Source organism: Acomys minous (genome assembly GCF_964271855.1).
Source record: "Acomys minous genome assembly, chromosome: 13".
Taxonomy (NCBI): Eukaryota; Metazoa; Chordata; class Mammalia; order Rodentia; family Muridae; genus Acomys; species Acomys minous.
In genome coordinates, this window is record NC_140495.1 from 56,662,344 (window position 1) to 56,689,439 (window position 27,096).

Sequence of the window (27,096 nt, forward strand, 5' to 3'; positions counted from 1 at the left end):
CCCCTCTAGCCCCTGGACCTTTGTATCTGCCGTCTCCAGCCCCTCAGTAGGACTCATCCTAGATGATGGTAATTTGGGATGAGAAGTCTGGATAAAAAGCCACCAGTCCCTGAGCTTCCCCCAGCTCAGGCTTGAAATCCCACCAATCCCCACTCTGGAAATCCCTGCTCCAGAAAGCTCCACCCCCCTAAGAAGCCCTATATAGAGGCTGTGTCTGCCCAGTTCCCTGCTGTCTTCTTCCTGGAGCAGAGGCAGCCACTCCTGGATCTGTCCTCCTCTCCTGCTGTGACTCTCTTGAGAGGAAGAAGAAGAGAAGGAGGAGGAGGAAGAGCAGGAGGAGGAAAAGAAGAAGAAGAAGAAGAAGAAGAAGAAGAAGAAGAAGAAGAAGAAGAAGAAGAAGAAGAAGAAGAAGAAGAAGAAGAAGAAGAAGAAGAAGAAGAAGAAGAAGAAGAAGAAGAAGAAGAAGAAGAAGAGAAGAAAGAAGGAGGAGCAGAGTTCAGGCCCCTCGGCTCCTCGGCTTCTCGGCTCCTCGGCTCCTCGGCTCCTCGGCTCCTCGGCTCCTCGGCTCCTCGGCTCCTCGGCTCCTCGGCTCCTCGGCTCCTCGGCTCCTCAGGTGACTGGAACTAAACGAGGTCAGGAAGACTAACCCCTTCAGAGACAGTCTTAGGGACTCATGGAGGGCTCCTTTGCACATTTATTTTTCTTCTCTTCCAGTTGTTCTACCAGCTGTAATGGCCCAGAATTCTGATGACCATGTAGGTTTCCTTGGAAGCACAGGAGACATGACACATATGTGCACGCGCGTGCACACACACACACACACACACACACACACACCCTTACTCATTGAAGAATGTAAAGGAACTTGTTACAGTCCAAACCCTGCTGTCTCCATGGCCTCTCTAATGAGGAAGACAGACAGTTGTCCATCTTTGTAGGGAGAGCCTTTTTATAGAGGGTCCTGTTGCTCCCTGAGCTCTGCCTATCCCAGGAGGGAAAGGGCTAAATATTGGCTGTCACTTTTGCTCTTCTCATCATTGGCTCAGTCTGTCAGGCTTTCATTGTCAAACACCCAGGACAGCTTTATCAGACTTGAGGAAGAAATGGTGGATTTTAGTTTTAAGCTTTGTGTGATATTTAGAAAATGCTTAGATTAAAGCAGATTTGGACATGAATTGTGGAAAGCTGGGTGTAGCCTACAGTCCAGAAAGGGGACAGAATGATAGGTGACAAAGCAGGATGGGAGGTGAAGGGACACAGGATCATGAAGGAGAATTTAAAGCTATTTTTCCTCTAGTTTAAACTCCATTAAACTGAGAGTCCAGCTTCTGACCCCAAAGCTAACTCTGAGAAGTAGGAACCGTTGTGATTTACCATTCCACTTTCCCCGCCACAGAAGGGGGTAGAATTCTGGGAGATGCCCTTTGGACCCAGGGAAGCCAGGTTGGTGGGGGTCAGACTTGGCCAAACTTTACAGACCAAGCGGGATTTATTAAAGTTCTAAATTATCTTAAAGCAATTATCTGAGAGCTACATTAAGTTTTTGCAGGATTCTGGAGAATTACTGTGTTTTAATGCTTTATCTCTTGCTACACAATTTCTTCTTTTTATCTTTTTTTCCTCCTGTTCCCAACCTTCTTCCATATTCATCTGTCTTTTCTAGCATGGGGACTTTAGTATATTAAGAAAAAAAAGTATATTACTTTTTAGGATGGCAAGATGGCTTGGTGTGTAAAGGAGCTTGCCACCTGACTATGCAAATCTGGAGGCCAAAATTTCATCTCTGAAATCCAGGTGAGGAGGAAGGAGAGAATCAATTCCACAGAGCTGACCTCTGACCTCCACTCTGCGCTGTGGCTCACATGCCCAACCCCACAAACAAGAGTGAAACATTTATAGAGAATATTATTTTCAAAATTAGAAAAAAAAAGCCAGTGATAACAATGTAAAGGAATCAAAAGAGTTCAGCAGGGAGTTCAGAGGAGAAACTCACAGGCAATAAGAAGAGATGCCCTGGGGCTGAAGAGATGCCTGGGGTTGGGGGGGAAAGGGGGTTAAGATCAGTTAACTTCTCTCCAACAGGACTGTGTTTGGGTTCCCAGCATCCACGTGGCAGTTTGCAACCATCTGTAAGTCCAGGCCCAGGGGACCCAAAGCCCTCCACTGGCCTCCCGGTGCATCTGGCACACACATGTGCCACACAAGCATACATACACGCCAACAAAACACTAACAAAATAAGTCTTAAAAAAAAAAAAGATATCCCATCTCAGTCAGTAAAACAAGACAATCTCCAGTTTATGCCTATGAAAGAAAACCTTGGTGGAGATGTGGAAAGACATTTCTGGTTTTCTTTTTAGCCACAGAAAACAATTTTATGATATCTGGTATGGCAGAAGATTCCATTTGACTTCCTGTGTGTCTGCATATACGTATACTTAACACTTAAAACATCTAGAACTACTTAATAACCTCCTTATGCAAAGAGTTGAACAACACATCATGAACAGTTTTCTGTTGTTAAACAAGGAAACTTATTATTTATTAAAAAGCCTCTAGCTGGGGGCTCTAACCCTTGCTTCCTCTGCACCTGGGAGGAGCACAGTCCTGATGGAAGGAAAGCCACAGAGCTTTGCACAGACAGCCCAGGGCCACGCTTGAACACTGCTTCATTGTCCCCCGGGACGTGGGCCAGCCCAAGCACTGTGCACACTTTATTCCTCTCATCCTTAATTTTGCATCCAGAAAGAGAGAGTTCCGTGTGGCCTAAGTAACAAGACTTCAGGGACCAGAAAGGAAGCAGGAGCTTGACAAAAGAAAGGCAGACGAGGCTCTCCTTCCAGAACCTTAAACTAAAAAGCCTGCCCACTGGCCCCTATTTCCTTCCCTTCGCTGCCTACCAGTTTCCACCCCTGACTCCTCCTACCATTTTCTTGGCAGCCTTTCAGCTTGCTGGTCTATGTCTTTGCACTAAACCTCCTGAACATTCTTCCTGCTTTCCTCAGCCTTGGATCCATCCAGCTTTCTCCTTTCTCTCACCATATATTCAGGTTGCTGAGTCAACTGAGTCAGGTTGCCTGGCACTAGGATGCCTCCAAGTGGCTTATGGAGGCGCCCCCCCCCCCACGTTACTCCAGGAACTGTGGACCTGTGTGGCCCCACCCCCACCCCGCCCCCATCGTCCATTTGGTTCTCTTACCGGGCATCTCTCTAGATCAACCAAAACAGCTTTCCTACTTTATCTGCACCTCCATTGCACATGGTTTTCTTTCTCAGAGTGAATGATCTCTTACATCACAGCTAAGAACTGTGAAAGAAAGATGGTCTCTCCATTTTCATCCATTAATTCCATTCTTTTTGTTTGTTTGTTTGTTTGTTTTTCGAGACACGGTCTCTCTGTGTAGCCTTGGCTGTCCTGCACTCTCTTTGTAGACCAGGCCGGCCTTGAACTCACAGCAATCCTCCTGCCTCTGCCTCCCAAGTGCTGGGACTAAAGGCGTGCACCACCACGCCTGGCCTTTCCCTTCATTTTTATTACAATGGAAGAGAAATTCTTTTTCCTCTCTGAGGCCAGTCTCCATCTTTACGTTTGAACCCACTCCCTCAACCCTGGTTTATCCAGGAACCCTTCTTCTGCCATCAGCATCTTCTACTGCCATTGACCCTGTCCAAGTCAGTCCCAGCATACGCCACGATGAAGCGGCCTGCTACAATTTCCTCTCCATTAAATATGTAAGTGACAGTTGTGGCACATCTCTCGGACAATCTCCATCCCTCCTTCTCCATTCCTAGCCAGAGTCCCTTCAGACAGGCCTATTCCTAGACATGTTCAATGGTTTAGGAGTATTTGACCCACCATATAATAAATGGTGTTTCCCCCTGGCTTGTTTTTAAATGTTATATTTGATTTTTTTTCCCTCTGTGTAGCCTTGGTTGTCCTGGACTCACTTTGTAGACCAGGTTGGCCTTGAATTCACAAGGATCCACCTGCCTTCCAAGTGCTGGGATTAAAGTGAGACATCATGCCTGACTACTGACTATACATTCCCTCCCCCCACCCCCCACCCCCGTGTGTGTGTGTGTGTGTGTGTGTGTGTGTGTGTGTGTGTGTGTGTGTAATGTAGTGTAGTGTATGTGTTCCGGTGTGTATGCCTGTGTTCACACTCATGGAGGATCTTGGATGCCTTCCTCTATCATTATCTCCTTTCCTTGAGACAGGGTCTCTCACTGAACAGAGTCTCTCATCATTTCAGACAGACTGGCTGGGAGCAAGCTGCTAGGATCTCACTCCCACAGCTCCAATGCTGGGGTTATAGGCGTATGTGACATGCCCGCTTAACAACAAAAACAAAACAAAACAAAACAAAACAAAACAAAACAAAACAAAACCTCACATGTCCTTTAATCCCAGCACTAGGAAGGCAGAGGCAGGCGGATTGCTGTAAATTTGAGGTCAGCCTGGTCTACAAAGTAAGTCCAGGACCGCCAAGGCGATTGATTACTCAGAGAAACCCTGCCTCGAAAAACCAAAAAGAGGCTGGAGAGATGGCTCAGAGATTAAAGGCACTGACTGCTCTTCCAGAGGTTCTGAGTTTAATTCCTAGCAACCATATGGTGGCTCACAACCATCTATAATGTGATCTGATGCCCTCTTCTGGCCTGCAGGTGTATATGCAGGCAGAGCACTGTATGCTTAATAATAAATAAATTAAATCTTAAAAAAAAGAAAAGAAAAAAAAAGAAAGAAAGAAAGAAAAAAAGAAAGAAATAAAAAAAAAAACCCCAAGTCAACATGTGCGCCAGAGATCTAACTTGAGGCTCTATGCTGACACAGCAAACACCAACCATCTTTCCAGGCCCCTCATTCTATTTTTAAAATCTATGCTGGAATTGGTAAATCATTCTTCCACTGGTAGGTTTTGTTTTGTTTTGTTTTGTTTTGTTTTGAGTTGGTGTTGTTTCCAGTTTGGGGTTGTTAAGAGTAAAGCTGTTAACCTCTTTGGAGACCTTTCTTTTTAGTCCCCTTGGATAAGTAGTAAGAGTGGAATTCCTGACCTATAGGTGTGAAATTCCCAAGAAAAAGTCATGCTTAATGCCAAGCATTCTGCAAGGCTGTGTTTATCACACAGTTGTTCATATGTGCGCATGGGTGAGCTGTCATGTGCTGTTTCAGCTCATGGAGAAGTTGGCTTAGGAAGAAATTGTCCTCCACTTCAAGTGTCCTCCAGAATCTCCTTTCCTGGGTCACCCCCCACCCAACCCCCTCACCCTAACTCTCCCACCCTTCACCCCTCCATGGTAGAATATGTTACTAAGGGCAACCTGAATCTCTGTTCTCAATCCATGGGCACTCATATTTGGTTCACCTTTTGAAGTGAGCGCTGTGGACGTTTACCGGCGGGGAGACCTGTCCACCGCAGCTCTGGGGAGTATAGCCAAGCCTGCGTCGGTGTTAAAGACTCCACGAGCAGATGGACCGATTAGAATGTGTAATTGTGGGATGCTGGGACGTCCAGAGCCAACATTAGCTTGAGCTGTATTTAGTTCCTAAGTAGCCATTCCTGCCTACCATCTACATCTGTCCTAGCACCCTTTCAGTCACCGGACAGGCTCTGGCCCCTAGCTTCCACCAAGCCTGAAGCTGAGAATGCCATAGTGTGTGGGACCAATAGCAGTCTCCTTCCGTGCCTGCCAGCCTGCCCCAAGAATGCATTTCAGAAATCCACTGACTTAGGATCATCTTTTGTTCTGTAACGACAGAAGACATGTAATCACTCTACAGTGTGACATGCTATTCAGGGGACTCAGAATCTGTGTTCCTGGGTCATGGTCGCTTATATTTGGTTCAGAGTAATATCTCTGTCCCGCTGTCTCTCTGTCTCTCTCCTCCCCCTCTCCCTTCCTCTTTAAGGAGAAATCTGTGTTTGGCATTGGAAATTTTACCTTTATAAGAAACAGCTAAGCAGTTCTCCAAGAAGCCAAACCCTTATATATTTCAATAGTGAAATATATATATATATTTCATTAGAGCTTTATTGCAAAACGGGTTAACTGCTAGAGGGGGCCCTCTCCAGTCTTTCTCTATATCCTCCTAATACATACCTCCGGGGAAGGTCAGAAAGCCATTATAGAAGAGGTGTCTGGGATAATGAAATACGATATTTTCTCTAACATCCTCTAAGTCCTCCTGGCTGCTGCTGAGAACCTTCCGGTAGAAGAGGTAGGAACTTTTAGCTCTCATCTCCAAGATCCTCTGTATCTGCATCCTGGGGAGCCTGTATCATCTTTTGTGCCACTTGGGCTGTGCTCACTAGTCCTGGTTGACTTGGAGGGGCTTCCACTTCCGTGACTGCTTTTTCTTTCTGGACAAGGCCGATCTGCTACAGGAGTTTCCTGCACTTCTTCCCAGATAGAGAGATGTTGGCACGTGCACTGGGTGCCCACTTCTTGACTTGGTGCCTGGTAGTCAGCCCTTCGTCTATCACAGCCCGACCACCAGGCACTTCCATCGCCGACACCTGCTCAGCACCCTCAGCACCTGCTCAACTTGAACAATTTCTTCTTCAGTTCTATCCAGGGACGATTGATCTTCCCTCCCGGAATGCTGTAGCAGCACTCGGAGGCTCACTCCCAGAGCCACTGAGGGTTCTTTACATTGTTATCAATATGTGAGATAACTAAATTGTTATTGTGTGTGTGTGTGTGTGTGTGTGTGTGCTGTGTCTGTGTGTGTGTGTGTATGTGTGTCACACATACACATACACACCACGTTTCCCACAAGATTTTTTGGACCTTTGTATACTTTCCTTTCTGAAATGTTGGTTCAGCATTTGATGGATACACAAGCCACTGTGTGAACTTGCTTTTCTAGGCAATACAGCAACTCACCTTTCGTGTAAAGCTTTACCTAAGTCAATCCATGTTTCAAAAGCAACCAGATGTCTAAGTCCTGCAATCTCAGGGCTTGGATGGAGGTTTCTAGGAAGATCTTCATGAAAGAGCTCCCTTTCTGCATTGCCTCCAGCCTCGGACACCAAAGTGCCTTTTGTTATATGTTTCGGACAGCTTACGGCCGTCAGCACGTGCCTGAGCTGAGCAACAGGTGCCTGCAACAGGTGCCTTGGGCTAGTTACATGTGCGGCCATCTCTGCTCCTGCCCTTCCTCCGGTCTCACGAGGAGAGCTGCAGAGTCCCAGCAGTTTGTCCTGCTCCATTCCCTTTGACTCTAAAGGAAGACTTTGCCTCCCACTTCCTGCCCTATAAACAAACCCTTAATTTTTTTTCCTGAGCCGGTGGCTAAGTCAACAAGCAAATGAATAAATCAACAAGAAGCTGAGCCTGAGAACAGCTCATCAGGATAATGAGCAGCTTGAGTAGGAGGCACCGCGGTTTATAACATGTTCCCATGTGTATAATTTATTTTTTTATCTCCAAAACAAAGTTGCGAGGCATCATTATCATCCGCGTTTAGCAGAGGAAGAAAATTAAGGCTCAGGAAGGTTCAGGGAGCACGGCCATCGTCTTTGGCTGTTCCCTTTGAGAACGGAGGTCTGTGGATGGTACTCGCAGGCAACAAGATGGCACCAACGGCAATGTTGATGAAAGACAGTGGATCATGGGGCCTTGGGATGCTGGACTCCTTGGCAAGCCTGAGGAGGACCAGCCTAGCTTAGCTCAGGACACAAAGGCAGCTTTCTCAGTATGCCTCTTTGGGAGCAAATTGCGACTCCATTTGGAACGTGCTCATGTATTTGATGCGTTTGTCTCTGAAACAGGGTCTAATGTATCCAACCTGGCCCCAGACTTCCTTTGTGACCAAAGATGTTGTTATGTTTCTGATCTTCCAGCCTTTCCTTCTTAGATGTCAGAGTTATAAGCATGTGCCACCACATGCTTATGGGGTGCAGAGCCAACTGTATAAACCCTCTCATACGCCAGGCGTGGTGGCGCATACCTTTAATCCCAGCACTTGTGTGGCAGAAGCAGGTGGATCTCTGTGAGTTGGAGGCTGACCTGGTCTACAAAGGGAGTCTAGGACAGCCAAGGCTACACAGAGAAACCCTGTCTCAAAAACAAAACAAAACAAAACAAAACAAACAAACAAGCCTCTCATACATCCCCCCTTCCAAGTTCATGACCTTTTTTTAATACTTTGTCACATGCCTATATGTATATACATATATAATCCTAAATGTCACCTGCTCAGTCTGAATAGTGTTACTTGTTGGTGTATTTTCCCTACACTCAGCATGCCTTCGCTGCCGTCTGCTCTTTGTGTAGGCTGGGGCCTCACAGTCTTTCTCCAACCCATTTTAGCACATCCTTGTGTTTATGCATGAGTCATCTCGGTGAGACTTTATGGGCATAGCTGCTGCCATTACTAGGAGACATCATCTCACAGTAAACGCCCTCATCCTCCGGCTCCCACAGTCTTTCCACCCATTCTTCCACAATGTTCCCTGAGCCTTGGGTGTGGGAGTGTTTTGCAGATGTGCCCACTGGGACTGGGCTCCACAGCTCTGCACTGATTGGCTGTGGTTTTCTGCACTGACTGCCTTTGAATGTTACAAAGGACATTTCCTTGGAGAGGGCTGAGACAAAAATTTAGAGAGTAGAGACCATGTTGGTTTAGTTAGGTGGTGGCTGTAGGTTCTCCTTTAAGACCCATGACCACACTAGCGGGGAATGGCTGTGCTTCTTAATTTTGTCTCATCCAAGCACTCCATAGGCCGGAACCTACTTTAGCTAAGATCAGATGATATTGTTGGACATGTTGTGGGGCGTCTGGCCACAGCCCAAGGGGCAATGTACAGGCTTATAAGGGCCACTCGGGGCCACTAGGAGTAAAGCAAGCCTTGAGACAAAGCTGAAAGAGATGCTTTTGGATATGATGCTACTTTTTGTCTTAAACATTCATGCAAGTTTCACCCTCTTCCCCATTATAAAGGTATGGATTTTTCAAATGTTTGCATTTTCTTGTGAAAATAATGGGCTTTGCAAGGATGTGTGCTGTCTTCATTCTCAGGAGCACAAGGCACTGCATATCCTGGTTAAATGTCTCAGTTGTGCCTTGAAATGACATCACTTCAAGTCTTTATCGCCTGTCAGTGATATGGTGCCATGCGACACTAACCTCGGAGAAAACAGGAAGTCAGAATGGCACAAGAAGAAAAGGTAGACATTCTGTACAATTTCCAGATGTAGTTGACTTTTAGCTGAGCACCGCAGCAATGGATCCTTGGTGGCATCATGACCCCCGCCCCGAGCTGTGCCCCCTCCACTACCTGGCTTCCAACTATCAACGGTAGCTACCAGGACTGACAGTTCTAATGAAAACTATCTTGACTTTCAACGCAATGTATTTGCTAGCATTCCCATTTTTGTGTTAAACTCCCAGGCAAGTCTCGACACATGCAAGGTTAAACAGTTCCAGAGGCAGTCTGTCTGTCCGCCATGACCTGGACAGCTGGGCAGGAAATCTAAGAGAGACCAACAGCCAGGCCGTCAAACAGCACCATTCTCTGTCCCCGTGGCTCTCAGCTTCCCAACGCTGTGGCCCTTTAGTACAGTCCTCATGTGGCAACCCCCAACCGTAAAATTGATTTCATCACTACTTCCTAGTTGTACTTTTGCTACTATTATGAATCGAATGTAAATATCTGATTTGGACCGCTGGGAAAGGGCTGTTGGACCCCCCAAAGGGGTCTTGACTTATAGGCTGAGAACCACTGATTTATACCACCCATCTCTATATGAAAATGGGTGAAAGTGGGGTCTTTAATGTAAATCCTGGGCCTCCACATTATAAAAGAGTTCTGCTATTGATTCATTGCAAGATAGGGAAGAAAATTCACTTCGAAAGTCATCCCCAAGCACATGGTGACTTAACTGCCACTGTGGTTAGGGTGAACAATGACAAAAACTGAATCACAAACCTAGTCTCTATCCGAGCCGCTCTGCTACACAACCCTCCTTTGTGCATCCTTGGGCAGGTAGAGAGGGCTTGACACGCAGCGTTTTGCTCATAGCATATCTGCTCTTGTCCAGCCTTTTCGCTCCAGACACAGAAGAGTAAAATGATGAGAGCTCATCAGAGGCTACCAGAGATTGCTGTACTCAAGAGTCTTGGGCACGGGCAGTTCTGTTTGCATAGCAAGGATGCTGCTTATGCGGTTTCCATTTCTATTTGGGAAATCCCCACTAGTGGAGATTGTGCAAGGTGCCGAGACCTCGAGACCCTTCTGGGAGTCGTCAGTCACTCTTGCCGTCCTCGGAAAGTGAAGGAGAGTCATTTCTTTTTCAGTGTCAAGCTACTGTTAGGATTCTCATGTGTTAGAAGTCTGCCATCCTCTGGGTCAGCAGGGTGTAGGCATTGAAATCAACGAGTACCGCCACCCTTATCATGCCTTTGTGGGCATTCTGCTGAGCCTACTGCTCAAGCTCAGCATATACTAACTGAATCCTTACGGAGAAAACAGAGCGACATGGATGGATTTGGTCCTTCAAATTAATCTGTGCCTTAGAACTCACACACCATCCACAGACGTGCCGGTGTGGCTCTCTGTAGCTGCTGTTACACAATCCACAGAGGTGCTGGTGTGGCTCTCTGTGGCTGCTGTTGCGCAATCCACAGAGGTGCCGGTGTGGCCCTCTGTGGCTGCTGTTGTTTATTCGGAGCACAGGTAAGGCTGTGTGCAGATGGCTTTGGAGCTGCTGTAACAGCTGCTGCAGGGTGGTTAGTTTGGAGAGTGATTCCTCAGCTGTTTGGGGAAAACATTATTACCGAGTTTCGTGGACCTGAGTTACAATCCTGACTCTGCCCACAGTTACTGCACCATCTTTGATAAGCCAATTACTTTTTGTGAGTCCTGGTTTCCTTATCTCTGAAATAATAAGACCTACCCACAGGGCTGCTGGAAGTTGGAATACCATAAGTACAAAGGAGTCTGGCATTTAAAGACTGTCAAATAAGTCCCCTCCCTCAATTTGAACCAAGCAGAATGATTCACATTTGAAAACAATAGTTGAAGTTGCCAAGGGTATGGACAGGGTGGTCCTCGTGTTGGAAGGATGCACAGCGTCACTTCCAGAGGTAGATAGAGAAACTGGGTGTGCTACATGTTCAACAGTATTCTCTGAATGCTGGAAGCTTTCAGGAGCATCTAGGCAGAGCATGAGCTTCCCCCTGGTTTCACCTTTAAATTCTTTCTCTCCTCACGTCTTTCCTGACCTTTCTCATTGCGTTTGTCCTGAAAGGCTCATGTCAGTTGCCCAGCTCGGCCCTGGACAGCACTTGGGCAGTCCGCTACCACTATGCCTCAGTGTGACCTGCAAGGTGGTATTGTTGGCGTGGTTGCCGGTAATAACCTCTGTGCTTCTAAAGGCTGCCTCAGGGCAGCTGGTCCTGTGCAAAACTCCTTATTAATGAGCAGCCCTGACCACAGTGTTGACTCTGTGAGTCATTTCCCTGAGACCCAATGCAGAGATCAGGGCTCACCCCTCAGCTCAGAGCATTCCAGCCTCACCTTCCTGAATGTTCCTGTTTGCACAGGACAGAAGTGGGTGTCCTGAGATACAGAGACCAGTTCCATGGAGGCAACTTCTCCTAGGCCCTGCCATTTCCCTAGGAAGCTGGAATGTCATTTAGCTCAGTGCCCTTGTCATCCGCCTCCTGGTGGATGGAAGACTTGTGTGTGGTCTTGAAAACATCTCTGATACAGGGAGGGATCCAGGATGGACTTCTTCCTCCACTCTGGGAAACATGCTCTGCCTAGTATAAAACTGTTCTTCCATTTTCCTTGTGTGTTTTAACCTCTTAGAAGTGTGAGGAAAAAGATACCATCTCCTTGAAGATATATTTACCCCCCAGAAAACCCTTTTTCTCCTACTTCCTTGGAAAGTTGGAGAAATGACAGAGCTAGAGAGGGCTCAGTCAGCAAAGCTGAGCATGCAAAGAAGAGGTCCCGAATTCAGATTCCCAGCACACAGGTAAGATCTGGGCACTGCGGCATGCATTTGTGTTCCTAATGTTTGGGAGGCAGAGACAAGAGTGCCCTGGCCAGCTATTCTTGCCTAATTAGTGATCTTCAGGCTCAGCGAGAGCCCCCATCTCGGAAATCAAAGTAAGGGTGAAAAAGGGAAATCACTGATATTGGCCCATGGCCTCTACACACACATGCATGTGCACACATAGAGAGCAGTGAGGTACTGACACATGGCGTCTACACACACATGCATGGGCACACATAGAGAGCAGTGGGGTATTCACCCATGGCCTCTACACACACATACATGTGCACACATAGACAGCAGTGAGGCACTGACCCATGGCCCCCTCACACACATGTGCACACATAGAAAGCAGTGGGGTATTGACCCATGGCCTCTACACACACATGCATGTGCATACATAGAAAGCAGTGAGTGCAAGGAGCACTCAGATCGCTATTCCCCGACTTTGTATTTCTCTTCTACAGCGGGTAGCTTCCCTGTTTGAGGTGAATCTGGAGCCAGGACCCAGTCAAGTGACATGCTGGCATAAGACTGTGTGACATCTTTGTGTGGGAGTCCTATGGTACAGGAACATGGAAATCAGCATTTTAGGTGAATTATCCATCCTGAAATGAGCTAGCATTTCTTGTTTATTTCTCCTTTCTAGCTAACTATCAGCATCTTATTCTCAACTTTACAATACGTGTGCTTAATACCATTTTAGTGTTTCCAGAAGTGATCCACCACATAGATGCCTACAGCATAGCCTGGGAGGTCATTAGATTCAATAATCCATCATGGCCAATAAATACTTTGAAGTCCTTTTATTAAAAGGAGCCACCTAAATTCAAAGGACTACTATAATCAGGTCTAATGAGGTCAATGATTTAAAGAGAGGCCTTTAAATCATATATAAAGTTCCTCTGCCAATCACGGGTACAGGGCAAAAGTAGACGAGGCAGGCGAGTCTAGGTGCGGGCATTTAAAAGCTTCCTTCTTGGTGGTGGAGCCACAGTGAGATCGGCACAGTTGAACAAAGCCAGAGGCACAGCAAGCCACTGCCTGATGGAGTCTCCAACTGCTGTGCCTGCGCTGTAGGACATGCTCTAGTAAAGGCCATCAGTGTGTGAAATCTTAATCTACAGGCTGCTGCTGCTAAAGGCTTCTTCCCCGGCGGGAGACTTCCCCCCAAGAGATTGCAAGGGAGGTAAGTGCTAGCTTCCTTCCTTCCATCCTGTAAAACACAGAGGGTGCTTTGGAAATGAAGCCAGGGGAAGAAGCCATTTGGGAAAAGACAGGATGCACCAGCCCTCTGCTAAGTGTATGTGGGGTAAGGTGTGTATAAGATATGATTCTGTAGGAGTGTGTGTGTGTGTGTGTGTGTGTGTGTGTGTGTGTGTGTGTGTGTGTTTGTGTGTGTGCGCGCGCGCGCGGGTTGCAGGGATGCTGTCGCCAAGCTGGGACATAGACGCTGACTTGGAAATGGTTCCAAGCTTTTCAATTTATTCTTTTTTTTCCCCCTTTGGCTTTTTTCTTTCTTTCTTTCTTCTTCGAGACAAGGTCTCTTTGTGTTATCCGTGGTTGTCCTGGACTTGCTTTGTAGACCAGGTTGGCCTTGAACTCACAGCGATCCACCTGCCTCTGCCTTCCAAGTGCTGGGATTAAAGGCATGTGCCACCATGCCTGGCCCTCGATTTATTCTTTAAACAACAAGAACTTCCTGTTTGAAAACTTTCAGGTTTCAAAACTAATGTTTCTGTTTCAAACCAGGACAGGTCTCAACGGATGAGCGTCATCACCATGGTGCCCTTGGCAGTGTTCTGCGGCCTTCTAGCCCTCATTGGTAAGTAGCTGATTGGTTTTTCCCCTTTTTCTCAGAGTGTCTGTTTTCGAGCACAGTGAGAAAGGACAGAGATTACACACAACTAAAGAGTAGGCTCTCCTGGCCTGCTTGCTTATTAACCAATTACTTACTTATTTTCTTTGTGTGTGTGCGTGTATGTGTGTACAGGTAGGTGAGTGTGAGTTCGTGCATGCGCACACATGCATGCAGGCACATACACACAGGGAGAGGTAAGAAGTGACATCAAATGTCTTCTTCTACCACCATTCTCCACCTTTTTTATTTTGGTTTGGTTTTTTGAGACAGGGTTTCTCTGTGTAGCCCTGGCTGTCCTGGACTCACTTTCTAGACCAGGCTGGCCTCTAACTCAGAGATCTGTGCCTCCTGAGTGGCGGAACTAAAGGTGTGTGCCACCACTGACTGGCCCAACTGCTTCTTATTTTTAAGAGAGCCTTCTGCTTGCTAAGCACACAAAGGGGATATTAGTGGGGATTTAAAACAATTAAATTCTAATTAACCTATGTACTTTCTGACAGTGCACCTGTTTGGCTAGGTTTGTTGTAAAGAGGGATATGGAACAGTGCAAGAGTCAAGGCTCATGAAGAGAAAACTTGATGCCAGGCAGTGGGTAAATAAGAATTATTAAGTGGGAGCCAGGCATGGTGGCACACACCTTTAGTCCCAGCAGATGGATCTCTGTGAGTTCGAGGCCAGCCTAGTCTACATAGTGAGTCTAGGACAGCCAGGGCTATTAAAAAAAAATCTTGAAAAACCAAAAGAAAAAAAAGTATTCAATGAGTATATGTAGAGGGGGAAAATCCATCAGTGTGGGAGTTTAGAAGGAAAAATTCACATCCAGTCAGGAAGTTCAAAACTGAAGAGCTTTGGGGAAGGTCATGAAATGATTGGTGTATGGTGATTTCACATGAGGAAGGGAGAGCCCGCTGGATAGAAGGAATGACTTGGTAAGAGCACTGTGGTGGTACTCGGGATAGAGTGAGCTGGCCAGTGAGGCCAGAAAAAAAAAGATTCTTTTAATTTTTTTTTTTAGCAATTATTTTCTCTTATGTGTCTGGTGTTCTGCCTGCCTGTGTATGTATGTCTATGCACCTTGTGTGTGCCTGTAGGGCAGGAGAGGCCATTGGCTACCCTAACCCTGCAATAGCAGATGGTGGTGAACCACTGTGTGGCCGCTGGGAACTGAACTCTGGACCTATAGAAGGTTAGTGGGACAGTAAGGGACAGTGAACAAGAAGCGATGAGCCTGGGGTAGGGCTCACACCTGTAATCTCAGCACTCAGGAGGCTGTTGCAGAACTGCCACAGTTTGAAGTTAGCCTGGCTTCATAGTGAATTCCAGGCTAGGCTGGGCTACAGGGTGACATTTTTCAAAAAAAAGAAAAGAAAGAAAGAAAGAAAGAAAGAAAGAAAGAAAGAAAGAAAGAAAAGATACATAGATGAAAAAAATAAGAAAAGAAAACATAGAAACAGTAGCCTAAGAAAAATGTAGACCCTTTGTAAGCAGTGTCCAGTTGTCATAATAAACTGAAGAGAAAGTACTTCCAAAATCTTCACTTCAAAACTCGGAAGTGGGAGCCCACCCCAAGAACAATAATTTGCAGCTCCTTGTGGTCAAAAGCAGAGAACGTGTTTTTAAATGTTTGCTCATTTCTAATTGCCAGTTGGGAGCAGAGCTGCCTAGCCACCACGCTAATTATGAGCCGCTGTACTATCTGTGCACAGGTGGAGGATGCCCAGGTCTTAACAGAGCTGTGTGCCGACGATGTTAGCACAAGCAGTAGAGAGCCCGTGGTCCCTGAAAGCAATGGCTCTCAAACAGGCATAAAAGTCAGCTGGGAATGCTGCTAAAGTGCAGGCTCTTTGGCCTTTGGGCTAAAATTTCTGACTCAGTAGACCTGGTATGAGGAGCCCAGGGGCAAGCATGTTTTATAAGTATCCCAGGTTACTGTGATGACTGGGGATGATTCTGTCAATATAGTTATAGTAATGTAGGTAATGGGGGCTGAGGAATGAAGTGTGAGGGTGATTCTTTTTAATACAGGTGAATAAAAGGCTCTATGACAGAGCAATAGTTTTTGTGCTGAGGAGCAAACCTTCCTTCATGTTGAACAAGCATTCTGTTCCTGCAATAACCTCCACTCCCTTTGCTAAAGTAACTTTTGAAAAAAATTTAATATCTATTAATATAAACTATAAATGTGTACACACACACACTATATATATATATATATATACATGCATACATACACTATATATATATATAGTTTCTTGAGACAGGGTTCCTTTGTGTAGCCAATAGTGATGCATGAAGCCAAGGCTTTGAGCACACTATGTAGCCAAGGACGACCTTGAACCCTTGCTCCCCCATCCCCACTTGCACCTACTGAGTGTTTGGGTCACAGGTATGGGCTACCATTCCCAGTGTACAGCTTGCTGGTGATAAACCCAGGGCTTCGGGCAAGTTAGGCAAGCCCTCTATGAACTGAACTACATTACCAGGTCTAAAAATTCTTTCGGCTGTAGAAAATTTCAACCCTACAAAACAGAGAATTGTATAGTCACCTTTCACAAAGCCATAACCAGCTTTAACGGCATTAGACCTTTGCCACGCTTATCAAACCCTCCCTCCTACCTTGCTTTGTTCTGTGTGTGTGTGTGTGTGTGTGTGTGTGTGTGTGTGTGTGTGTGTGTGTTTGTGTGTGTGTTCTAGAGCAAACCCAACACATCAAACCCTCTTGCCTGGGGCTGGAGAGACGGCTCAGCAGTTAGGAGCACTAGTTGCTCTTTAAGAGGCCCCAGATCTGATTCCCAGCATCTCGTGGTGGCTCACAACTGTTTCTAACACCAGTTCCAGGGATCCAATGCCCTCTTCTTGGTGCACAGACATACAGGGAAGCAACACATCCACACACAGAAAGTAAAACAAAACACCAAACAAAACATTTCACAGCTGGGTGGTGGCAGCACATGTCTTTAATCCCAGCACCTGGGAGGCAGAAGCAGGCAAATTTCTGTGAGTTCGAGGCCAGCCTGGTCTACAAAGTGAGTCTAGGACAGTCAAGGCTACACAGAGAAACCCTGTCTTGAAAAACAAACAAACAAACAAACAAAAGAAATGTGCCGACACATCTGTTCTTTTTAGTGTGTTTGAGCCTCGTTCATGTTTAACGATGTATTCATTTTTCTCTATGCATTCTGTTTATGTGTCTTACTGATCACTTGATGTTTGAACATATCTGAAAGCTGTGCAGAAGCGTAGACACTGGAGGAGTTGCACTCCAAACAGAACCCCTTGTGCAAAGGATTGTGGGAGAAGCCTGCCTGTGTGCTTGAGAATGAGGACAGGGAGTGATTAAGAATGAGGGGAGGGAAGGCTGGGGAGGAGCTACGGGTCAGATGAAGCAAAGTAGAGGGGAATGAAGCAATGAGTACTTGGCCATACGTGCAAGACTTAGTTTGAGCCCTCGGGAGGCAAAGGCAGCCGGATCTCTGTGAGTTCGAGGCCAGCCTTGTCTACAAAGAGAGTTCCAGGACAGCCAAGGCTACACAGAGAAACCCTATGTCGAAAAACCAAAACTAACTAACTAAGACATAGACTTGGCCATCTCTCTGAGTGATGACAGAAAGCCAGGAAGGTTAAGAAAGAAGACCGATACGTGCCATCTATGTCCCCAGGGTCACTCTGGTGGAGAATAGACTCTAAACAGTAGAGCACGGAGATTCAGCCAGGAGGGTTATGAAGTACCAGGCAAGCAATGGCACTGTCTTGGTGGCAGAGAAGCAAGCAGGCAGAGGACCAGCTTCTGCATGGAATTCTTTGTTCTGTAGTTTCATCCCCAAACCAGGTACCTCAAATATTAGATGCTCCTGTGTTAGGGGAATCCATTATTCCTTCAGTCAGATGTACAGTTGTTCCTGAGAAACGGGGTGTTGGCTTTATGACTCCTGTGAATACCAAAATCTGAGGGTGCTCCACCCTTTACCCAAATAAAAGGGAACATGATCTGCACAGACCCTACACAGCGCTTGTATTTTAAGTCATCTTCTGCACACTGTGTAAATAGTTCCTATTTCTTAAGGAATGATGCGAAAAGTCAGCCTTACGTGGTTGTGCAGGCATGAGATATTCCGTTTGGGCTGGTTGAATTCCCTGATGCAGGAACCAAAGTCTGGCAAGGCCATTGATGTTTACCACACGCACTGTAGGCACAAGATAGGCCAGTAAAGGCCGACAGAAGGTGACTGTGTGCTAGCTCTGCTCTGCGCACCACGTAGGAACCCGTTTTCCTCACAGCGCACGACGGCTTCTGCTTTCATCACGCAGGTGATCTCTCTCAGCGGCCCTATTCACACGGTGCTTTTGCTGCCTAACTCGGGTCCATTCGCAACTCTATTCGTGAATGCGAGAGAGTGGGTGGGTTACGTTTGTGTTTTCGTTGCTTTTTAAGTAATGGTTTTACTACATTATTTTAGAATTTTATATGTGTGGGTAATACACTCATAGTCTGCCCAGATCCACACCCACGTCCTTCCTATTTCGTCCTCTTTTAAAACAGTTTTTAATTTTTTGAGAATTTCACGCATTGTGTTTACACCATTTCTACCCTCTCCTCCAAATCCTCTTGTGTCCTCCCCCACTCCTCCTCAAATTCAAGACATCTTCTCCTTTGCTGTTGTTGTATGTATGTATGTATGTATGTATGTATGTATGTATGTATACACACACACACACACACACACACACAATCTTGCTAAATCCATACATATATTTTGCAGAATTTTACTTTAAAATACTTTAAAAATGTAATCCTTGGAATTGATTTGAAGCCAGGCAGTGGTGGCACACACCTTTAATCCCAGCAGTTGGGAGGCCGAGGCAGGTGGATCTTTGTGAGTTCTAGGCCAGCTTGGTCTACAGAGAGTTCCAGAACAGATAAGCAGAGAAACCTTATCTCAGAAAAAGAAAGAAAGAAAGAAAGAAAGAAAGCCAAATCAAATAGAATTTCTTTGGTTTCCTAATAAAATAAATAGTAGAAATAAGAGTTTTGTTTGTTATATGCCTGATTCTAGAAAAGTAAAGTCTTTCTACTGTTATATTCACTGTGGACCAGGCTGACCTTGAACTCACAGAGATCTGCTTGTCTTTGCCTCCTGGGATTAAAGGCGCGAGCCACCAATGCCTGGCTCCCAGTTCTTACCTCTAAAAAGTTATTAGCATGATTGAGACAATACAATTATCTTTAAAAACATTGTTTGTTTGGAGGAAGGAAAGGGGGAATGACACAACTATATTATAATCTTAAAAATAAAGATAATTAAAAATCACTAAAAATACAATATAATGAGCCTTGAAACAATCTTAAGAAAGCATCACAGCAATATAGAAATAATGTCATCTTCCTTTTAGTAGTGGGATCCAAAACAGAACTAAGTACGTTACAATTGCACAGTAGAAAATAGACATATTTGACATAAGTTGTTATGCTAACTTAAACCGTTTACTCCTAATGTCATCAAATGGATTCAGAACCTTAGCCTATACCAACATGACACAACTGAGAGTCACAGAAGCACTCACAGTGCCCTCTTGTTTTTCTAAACAAGGCAAAGGTTCCGCTTAACTGTGGACAGCGCCAGAAATGTTTATATTAGAAGTTGCTTTAAGACTTTCACTATGTCTGTGGTGGGCAGGACACGGCTCGGAGCTGGAGAACACGCTTCACACGTGGGAGGCCTGGGTTTGATCCCAGGACTGGGAGAAAAATCCTGCAGCCACTTGCATTCTGATGAGGACTGCAATACACGTACACACACACACACACACACACACACACACACACCGATTTCCACACACATTTCCATGCTCCTCTGAAATAAAGTCCAGAAGTTAAAACAAAATTTCAGATGAAATTTGCGGGCTGGAGAGATGGCTCAGTGGTTAAGAGCACTGTCTGCTCTTTCAAAGGACCTGGGTTCAATTCCCAGCACCCACATGGCAGCTCACAAATGTCTGTAATTCCAGTCCAAAGAAATCTGACATCCCTCACCAATGCACATGAAATAAAATTAAATACATTATTTAAAAAAAAAAAAAAAGAAGTTTGCAATCAAATGGGAAAGGGCCACTGTTGCTTTGTTGGATGAATTCTTGGTAGGGAAAGGAGTTGAGCAGGATAAGTTATGATCTCTATACTGTTGCACAGCTTCCGTGTGTGTGTGTGTGTGTGTGTGTGTGTGTGTGTGTGTGTGTGTGTGTGTATGTGTGTCCAGGTCAAGCAATAGTTTCTGGCAGGCTTTACATAAGTACTCATTCTGCCTTCCAGGCACTTCCGGGGGCTCATACCCTTTCACCCACCCGGTAAACCCTCACCTGCCTCATCGCCTGTACCATGGCTGCTACGGAGACATCATGACCATGGAGACTTTCGGGGCCCCCTGTGACATAAACAGTCTGATGTACTGTGGTAGGTACAAACTAGAGCGGAGTCCTGTCCCCCATCACCACTGCCATCTGCAGAGGTTTTTTTAGGAGGTAATACATTCTGAAAGGGTACCAACATTACAATAACAATTATGAATCAAAATTAAAAGTTCAAAATAGGCTGGGTGTGGTAGCGCACACTTTGATCCTAACTCTCCCCAGTCAGAGGAAAATGGATCTGAGGTGTATACCAGTGGTTCTCAACCTGTCGCTTGTGACCTATTTGGGGTGGGAGTGTCAAACAAATCTTTCACAGGGGTCACATATCAGGTATTTGTTAGTATTCACAACAGTAGCAAAAATTATAGTTACGAAGTAGCAATGAAAATAGGTTTATGGTTGGGGGGCGAGGGTCACCACAACACGAGGAACTGTATTAAAGGCTTGCCGCATTTAGGAAGGCTGAGAACCACTGCTCTATATTTTGAGTTCTAAGTCAACCAGGACTACACGGTGAGACCCCGTCTCCATAAAATAGAAAGTTAAGAAAGAAAGAAAAAGCCGGGCGGTGGTGGCGCACGCCTTTAATCTCAGCACTCGGGAGGCAGAGGCAGGTGTCGAGGCCGGCGTGGCCTGCAATGCGAGTTCAGGACAGCCAAGGCTACAGAGAGAAACTCTGTCTTGAAAAACAAACAAACAAACAAACAAACAACCCCTCCCAAAAGAAAGAAAGAAAGAAGTCCTAGCCAACCTTACAGACCGCTTTTCTTTTTTTCTCTTTTCTCCTGATTCTTTCCAAACCATGTCTAACACAGCGAAACCATTCCATAAATAAGAGGTTCAGTTTGGGTTTTGTTGTGTCCAGCTCATGGTGCATGACCATTCTAAGCAGAGCTTCTTGCTCTGGATGCTTCTCTTCTTCCTCAAGCGAGGTCGCATGTAAGCCCCTGTTCTCAGTACACAGACCAGATGCTCAACAAAGTCATCTCACCTTCCCGCATAGAGCTAGCTGGTTGCAGAGCCAGGTTAAAACAGACTCCTGGCCCTCCCAACGCACATCAGTGCAGGAAGGAGGGGGGAGAAATAGCCACAGCGGCTCCTGCAGGGTTGGTGCACCTGCTGGGTTTCTGCGGTTAGAGAGGTCCCAAGGCTATTAGAAGGAGTGTTCTGGGCAAGGGGTGTGGTCATACACTGTGGGCATGGTCATATGCTGTGGGCGTGGTCAGAAGCTGAGGCTGATTTTGTAGACTTTCCCAGTAGACGTCTTCCGCAGTGGAGGAAACAGCTTCTTTTCATTGGATACAGGGGTTCACGGTTCGGAAATGTTTGCCGAGATGGACTTGAAAGCCATAAAGCCTTACCGGGTCCTCATCAAAGAAGTAGGACAGAGGCACTGCATTGACCCAGCTGTCATCGCAGCCATCATCTCCAGGGAAAGCCACGGTGGAGTCGTCCTGCAAAATGGCTGGGACCATAAGGGGCAGAGATTTGGCTTGATGCAGGTAGGGTGCCTGAGACTTTCCATCAACCTAACATCATATCTCCTCGCAGAAGCTCGGCCCAGACTCAAACTCCATTCCAGAAACGAACACCCGAGTGACTGGGCATACCTATGTAGTAGGCAGCACACTTTGCTGTGACAGCGATGCATCTGTGGTGTTTCATTCAAGGCAGCCATGGGGGAACTACTTTAAAATGTTTCCTGTGTATCGTAACTACACCATCTCAACTATACCTGTATCTAACATAAACAACATGAACTATACTTCGACCAGGAAATTTTTATGAAGGTTCTCATTGACTTTTATAAAACGACAGTAATAATCATTGTCCTCTTGGGGCTCCCAAAGTAGTAAAATTCACAAACACAAATCGAAATGCCACAAATAAGCCCTGCTTCGTCCATCTCTGTTCATTTGGATCAACTGGACGGAGCGGAGCCTAACAACTTAGATACCTGTTTCCAGGCCTCTTATTTGTTTGTTTGGAGGCAGCATCTCACTCTGTAACTCTGGCCAACCAGACACTTGCTTTGTTTTCCATGCTGGCCTGGAGCTTGTGCCTGCTGCCTCTGCCTCCCCCGTGCTGGGTTTATGTGTCACCAAGCCTGGCTAGAAACAATATTATATTTGAATTGCCTGCATATAACTGTTTTCATGGAGACTGTCTAGAGGTTGGAAACCAATTATTTTTCCTTCTCCTCCCTTCCCCCTTCCTCCTTTGCCATATGAGAATGCACCTAGTGAGCTTCTCCCACACCAGGCTGTCTCTGTCTCTCTTGTCTATGAAGGACAAGGCATTAGAATATAGACTTTTGTGGATCAAAAGAAAGATGCCAAAGCCAGTTTGTGAACTCTACTACAGCAGGGAAGGGGAGGACACCTAGGGATAGCAGAAAGTATGCTGCCTTGCCCAGATACTGATGTGATTGTTTGAATTTTCTAGCTTGATAAAAAGTTGTATCATCCTATTGGTTCCTGGGACAGCAAAGAACACCTTCTACAGTCTGCCGGGATTCTAGCAGAAAAACTTAAGGCAATCCAGAGGAAATTCCCCACATGGAATGCAGTCCAGCACCTCAAAGGTAAGCCCCTTGCCTAGCACCTTATTTAAAGGAGCGGTGACTGAAACTATTAAGAGCCACTGTGCCCCAGGCCCCCTGGGAACATCCCCCACTGGGCTGGCTAGGAGGGAGCCCAGCTAAAGGATGCGTTAGCTTCCTGTGAGCCACACAACTTTGCATCCTTTACCCTCCTGGAAGGGGTTGTTTTTTAAATTGTGCCTCTGATTAACTATCAAGCCATTGAATGACACCTTAAGCATCAACACAATGGTTATAAACAGTGTTTACAGTCTCATATTTTTTTCTCCTGAGCTAAACACCATTTTTTTCCAAAATGTGTGAATAAACTTTTGCTGTGAGAAATTTCAGAGCCTCAAATAACTTGAGAAGTCGAAGTGAAAACTCAGAGCCCCTCAAGTTAGGCAGCTCTCAGATGGAACTTGCCCCACCACCATGTTTTTGTTTGTTTTGTCTTCAGAGACACTCACGTAGCCAGCCATCGCAGGCAGAAAACCTTTCTCTTTCTATCCATCCAATCACATCAGTTCCGCAGTCTGCCTCTTATAGGATCAGGATTCCTCTATATTCACATGCACTCTCTTCCCATTCTTTAAGAGTCAGAACTCAAAGAGTTTTCTATTCCCATCTCTTCAAAGGCAGGAATGACAACATCAGCATAAAGCACAAACTTTTAAATATATAATGACTGAAGATAAGCTTCTAGGGGCAGACAGTGCATGCATGTACACAAGCCCTCGCGAGAAGTCATGAGGGATCTTGGGAACTTTGTACTCAGTGAGGAACCGTTTCTGGCACATAAGGGGTGCTTTAAAAACATGTTGGATGAACAGATGAACCCATGAGTGAACTGTTGAATAAATGAGAAAATGCTACAATCGATCTTGTATTAGTTCTGCCAGATCTGGGCTATGTAAAGGGAGAACAGAAACCTCACTCCTCTGGACTATTTGCCTGAAGGCTCATGGCGAGGTGACATCCTTGCCTGAAGGCTGATGGCGAGGTGACGTCCTGTGCGCTCACCTCTTACTTTTGCTAGCAGCTAGTGTTGGCATCTAACCTGTGTGTTTCATTTCAGGTGGCCTGACTGCTTTTAAGTCGGGAACGGATGCTGTTGTCACTCCTGCAGACATAGAAGCTGACTTAGCCGATGATGTTATTGCCCGAGCTAAATTCTACAAAAGACACGGCTTCTAGGTGGAGTGAGTGAGTGAGGTTCTCAGCTCGTCCCTCTCCCAAAGTTCAATAGTAGCTCAATACACTCAATACAAGAAAGAAATGGTTATAATTATGAAAGAAAGCTCATCTCCAAAGTCTTTAATAAAAGTAGAAATGTAAGAAAAAGGAGAGAAAGAAGAGGGGCGGGGACGTAGCTGAGGTGGTTGAGCTCTTGCTCAGCATGTGCAAGGCCCCCAGGTTCCATCTTTATCACAAGGAAAAGAAAGAGCCAGAACTTCACATGTGGTTCCTAGGAAACATACATACACATAATTTCTTTGCGGTCAGTGTGAATATCATGGCACGTGGCATGTGTGTCTTCTAGCCCATGATTTTAATGATCACCTCTACCCCGTCTACCAGAATTACTAATGAGAAGCCTTTGTCCCTTTCCCAGTATCCAGCCCAGGTGCTAGGGTTCTGCTCATGAGATGCGTCCGTCTCCGATCCACCATGGGGCAGTAGATTGGGGAGGACACAGTTCTCTAGGAGACAGTGCTGGTTTGGTTGCCTGGTAACGTGCTGGACTGTGACGCTTTCAGCTTCTGAGCCAAAGTTTTACCATCCTTCCTTTAGCCACTTTGGAAAGATCCAGGCGACCCGTTCTCTGCCCAGTGACCACTCAACCTCACCTGAAGAAGGGGCCACGATCAGCAGTGGGACAAGGCCTCACTCTGTAGCCCAAGCTGTCCTCAAACTCATTGAAATCCTCCTGCCTCCGCTTCCCAAATTCTGGAATTGTAGCTGTGGGCCACCATGCCTGCTGTGTAATCATCACCTAGGACTTGACAGGGCCCAAGCTCTACCAGCTTTTGAGTCACTGTTCTGGTCCCCGCGTGTGTTCATCTGAGATGTTCTTCAGATGGCCACGCTGCTCCGGGATGATCTCTTCTGGCTTTCACCGTGGAAGCACTAATTTCGTCCAACGCCAGCCCCTTTGATGTCACAATTGCAAAGATAGCTAAGGTGTAGCCTGGATAACCTTCAAGTGCTTGCAAAATAGGAAATAGTTCACTGGCTTACTCCCTGAATCTGTTTCCCAGGCTTATTGTTCTGACCGTCACAGAGAGGTGTCCTATAGGAGGCCACACATAAAGATCTCTTGGTTTGTTTTCCTCAGAACCAGACCTGTGACAAAAATGTGGATGTATGGGGTGGGGGTGGGGTGGTCACTGTTATAAAGTGGTACAGTGGTAAGGAGTGAGTGAATAATAGGTGTCACCAAGCCAGCTACCCTAGGTGACAAGGGGACTCAACCTTGCAGGAAAGCAGTGAGCAACTGTGCCAAGCACTCACTGTACAACTGCCCACTACGCCGGCGCAGGAGTGGAGCCTCTGCCCCTCTGATGGTCAGCTGTTGAGGTGCCCTCCTGTAGGGAGAGGGTGTAGTTTCTTGCTAGTCTGGTCTGGTAAAACAGTACAAATATACACTCTTGTGTAAACTCCCAAGAGTGAGAAGCTACAGGTATAACAGGAAGACCAAGTGAGAATCCCGAGAGGCTAAGGGGCACAGGAGGCCCTGGCATGTTCGATTCACACAGCACGGAACGCTGTTTCAGTGCTTCCTGCTTCCATCTCTGACTGAGGACCATGTTACTGATAATCTGGAAAGAATACACCTGCCTGTCATGAGCCCTGGTCCCTGGGCCAGTCTTCTGCAGAATCTATTAGAGTGGCTAATTAGACACAGCCGAACCATCTGAGTCTCCATCCTCCTCCCACCCAGGAATTTACTGAGAGCACTGCCTAACCTGAGATGTTAATCCAAAACATGTACCATTAAATTTCCTTGTCTTCAGCCATCTCAATTTTCTTTATATTTGTTGCCTGTGTTCCTTTTAGACATACTGATTATGGGTCAGGTTTCTGATTGTAAAGTTTACTTTTCACTTTTAACGTTTTCTCCAAATTGAGGTGAGTAGGACTGCTTGGAGCTGGAGTGGCCCCCAAAACATTAAATACTTGGTCCCAACTTGGCCTTTAAGAGATGGAGGGTCTAGCCATGGAGGGCACACCCTGGAAGTGACATCACGTCCCAGCCCCTCCCTTCCCTCCATTCCTTCCCAACTGAGGGAGGTCGGGAAATGTGGAAACACTGAACTGATAAAGCTTTGTGTTTTCTCTTATACACCATCTGAATAAGTGTATTTTTTAAAAATTGTCTTGCTATGTAGCCCAGGCTGGCCTCAGACTCCTAAGTCTTTTGCCTCAATCTCACAGTGCTGGGATTATAGGCATGCCCTATCATACAGGATCATGTGAAAACTATACCCCTTGTGTTTCTTTGTAATTACTGCACTTAGTATAATTATCTTTATCAACTAACAATGTTTTCCATACAAGGAAACCACCAAACGGAATATGAAGATTTAGTGCCTAAGATCACTTACTTCCTGTCTTACTAATTGCCAATGCTATTTTAAGGGTAAAGTTCTTCATTTGGTGACCAGTGTCTTATATCTGACTTTTATGAGAAAATGGTCAGATGGTCACCAGAGGCCAGACAAACGCAGGCCAAAGCACATAAACCTAAGGGAAGTAATCTTGAGAGACAGGAAGTCAGGACCAAGGACCTGGTGTTTACAACGTCTGCCACCAGTAAAGCAGAGGAACCCAGTCTGAAGAGTTTGTCACCCAGAGAGCCCTGCCTTGGTGTACACCACAGGATGGAGTTGTTTCAGCTGGAGCACTGTGAGGAGCTGCTCCCCCTCCAAGCCACACATGTAACTTCTCTCTTCCTTGAGAGGGGCGAGGCCTGTGGTTTGCTCTGGCCAGCAGCCTGTGACCTGGAGATGGCTCTGCATGCGTGTGCCTGCTTTACACGCTTACACGTGCCTGCTTTACCTGCCTCCAGTGCTGGTCTCAGAGAGGCGACTTTCCATCAGTTCCACAGTCACAAAGAAGTGAATTCTGCCAACAAGCTCAGAGTCTGGAAGCAGATCCCAGCTCAGTCCTAACTCTGAGAACCTGACATTATTAACTATTTACCACAGCTTTGTGAGACTCTAAATGGTTCTCAACCT

At 46.1% G+C, this 27,096-nt stretch overlaps 1 protein-coding gene across 11 annotated transcripts; it reads left to right on the top strand.

Moving 5' to 3' along the window:
* The first annotated feature begins 487 nt into the window (after window positions 1-487).
* Window positions 488-25,881, top strand: LYG2 (lysozyme g2). 11 transcript variants are annotated; one of them, XM_084753279.1, is made up of 7 exons: window positions 13,247-13,320; window positions 13,761-13,833; window positions 20,177-20,317; window positions 21,580-21,776; window positions 22,720-22,858; window positions 23,934-24,061; window positions 24,650-25,881. In XM_084753279.1, exons 1-6 carry the CDS (start codon window positions 13,252-13,254, stop codon window positions 24,050-24,052), a joined length of 738 nt encoding a protein of 245 aa, XP_084609405.1. In that variant the 5' UTR covers window positions 13,247-13,251; the 3' UTR covers window positions 24,053-24,061; window positions 24,650-25,881. The 11 variants fall into 11 exon arrangements, with proteins under 11 accessions (XP_084609411.1, XP_084609410.1, XP_084609403.1 ...); XM_084753280.1 differs by having other exon boundaries at window positions 23,934-24,057; XM_084753281.1 differs by having other exon boundaries at window positions 23,934-24,052.
* Window positions 25,882-27,096: the final 1,215 nt, after the last annotated feature.

Coding starts and splice junctions, on each gene's coding strand:
- LYG2 (XM_084753275.1), top strand. CDS start 13,252: ATGAAGCCAGGGGAAGAAGCCATTTGGGAAAAGACAGGATGCACCAGC. Junction 13,834..20,176: donor CGGCCTTCTAGCCCTCATTG/GTAAGTAGCTGA, acceptor TCTGCCTTCCAG/GCACTTCCGGGGGCTCATAC. Junction 20,318..21,579: donor AAACAGTCTGATGTACTGTG/GTAGGTACAAAC, acceptor CATTGGATACAG/GGGTTCACGGTTCGGAAATG.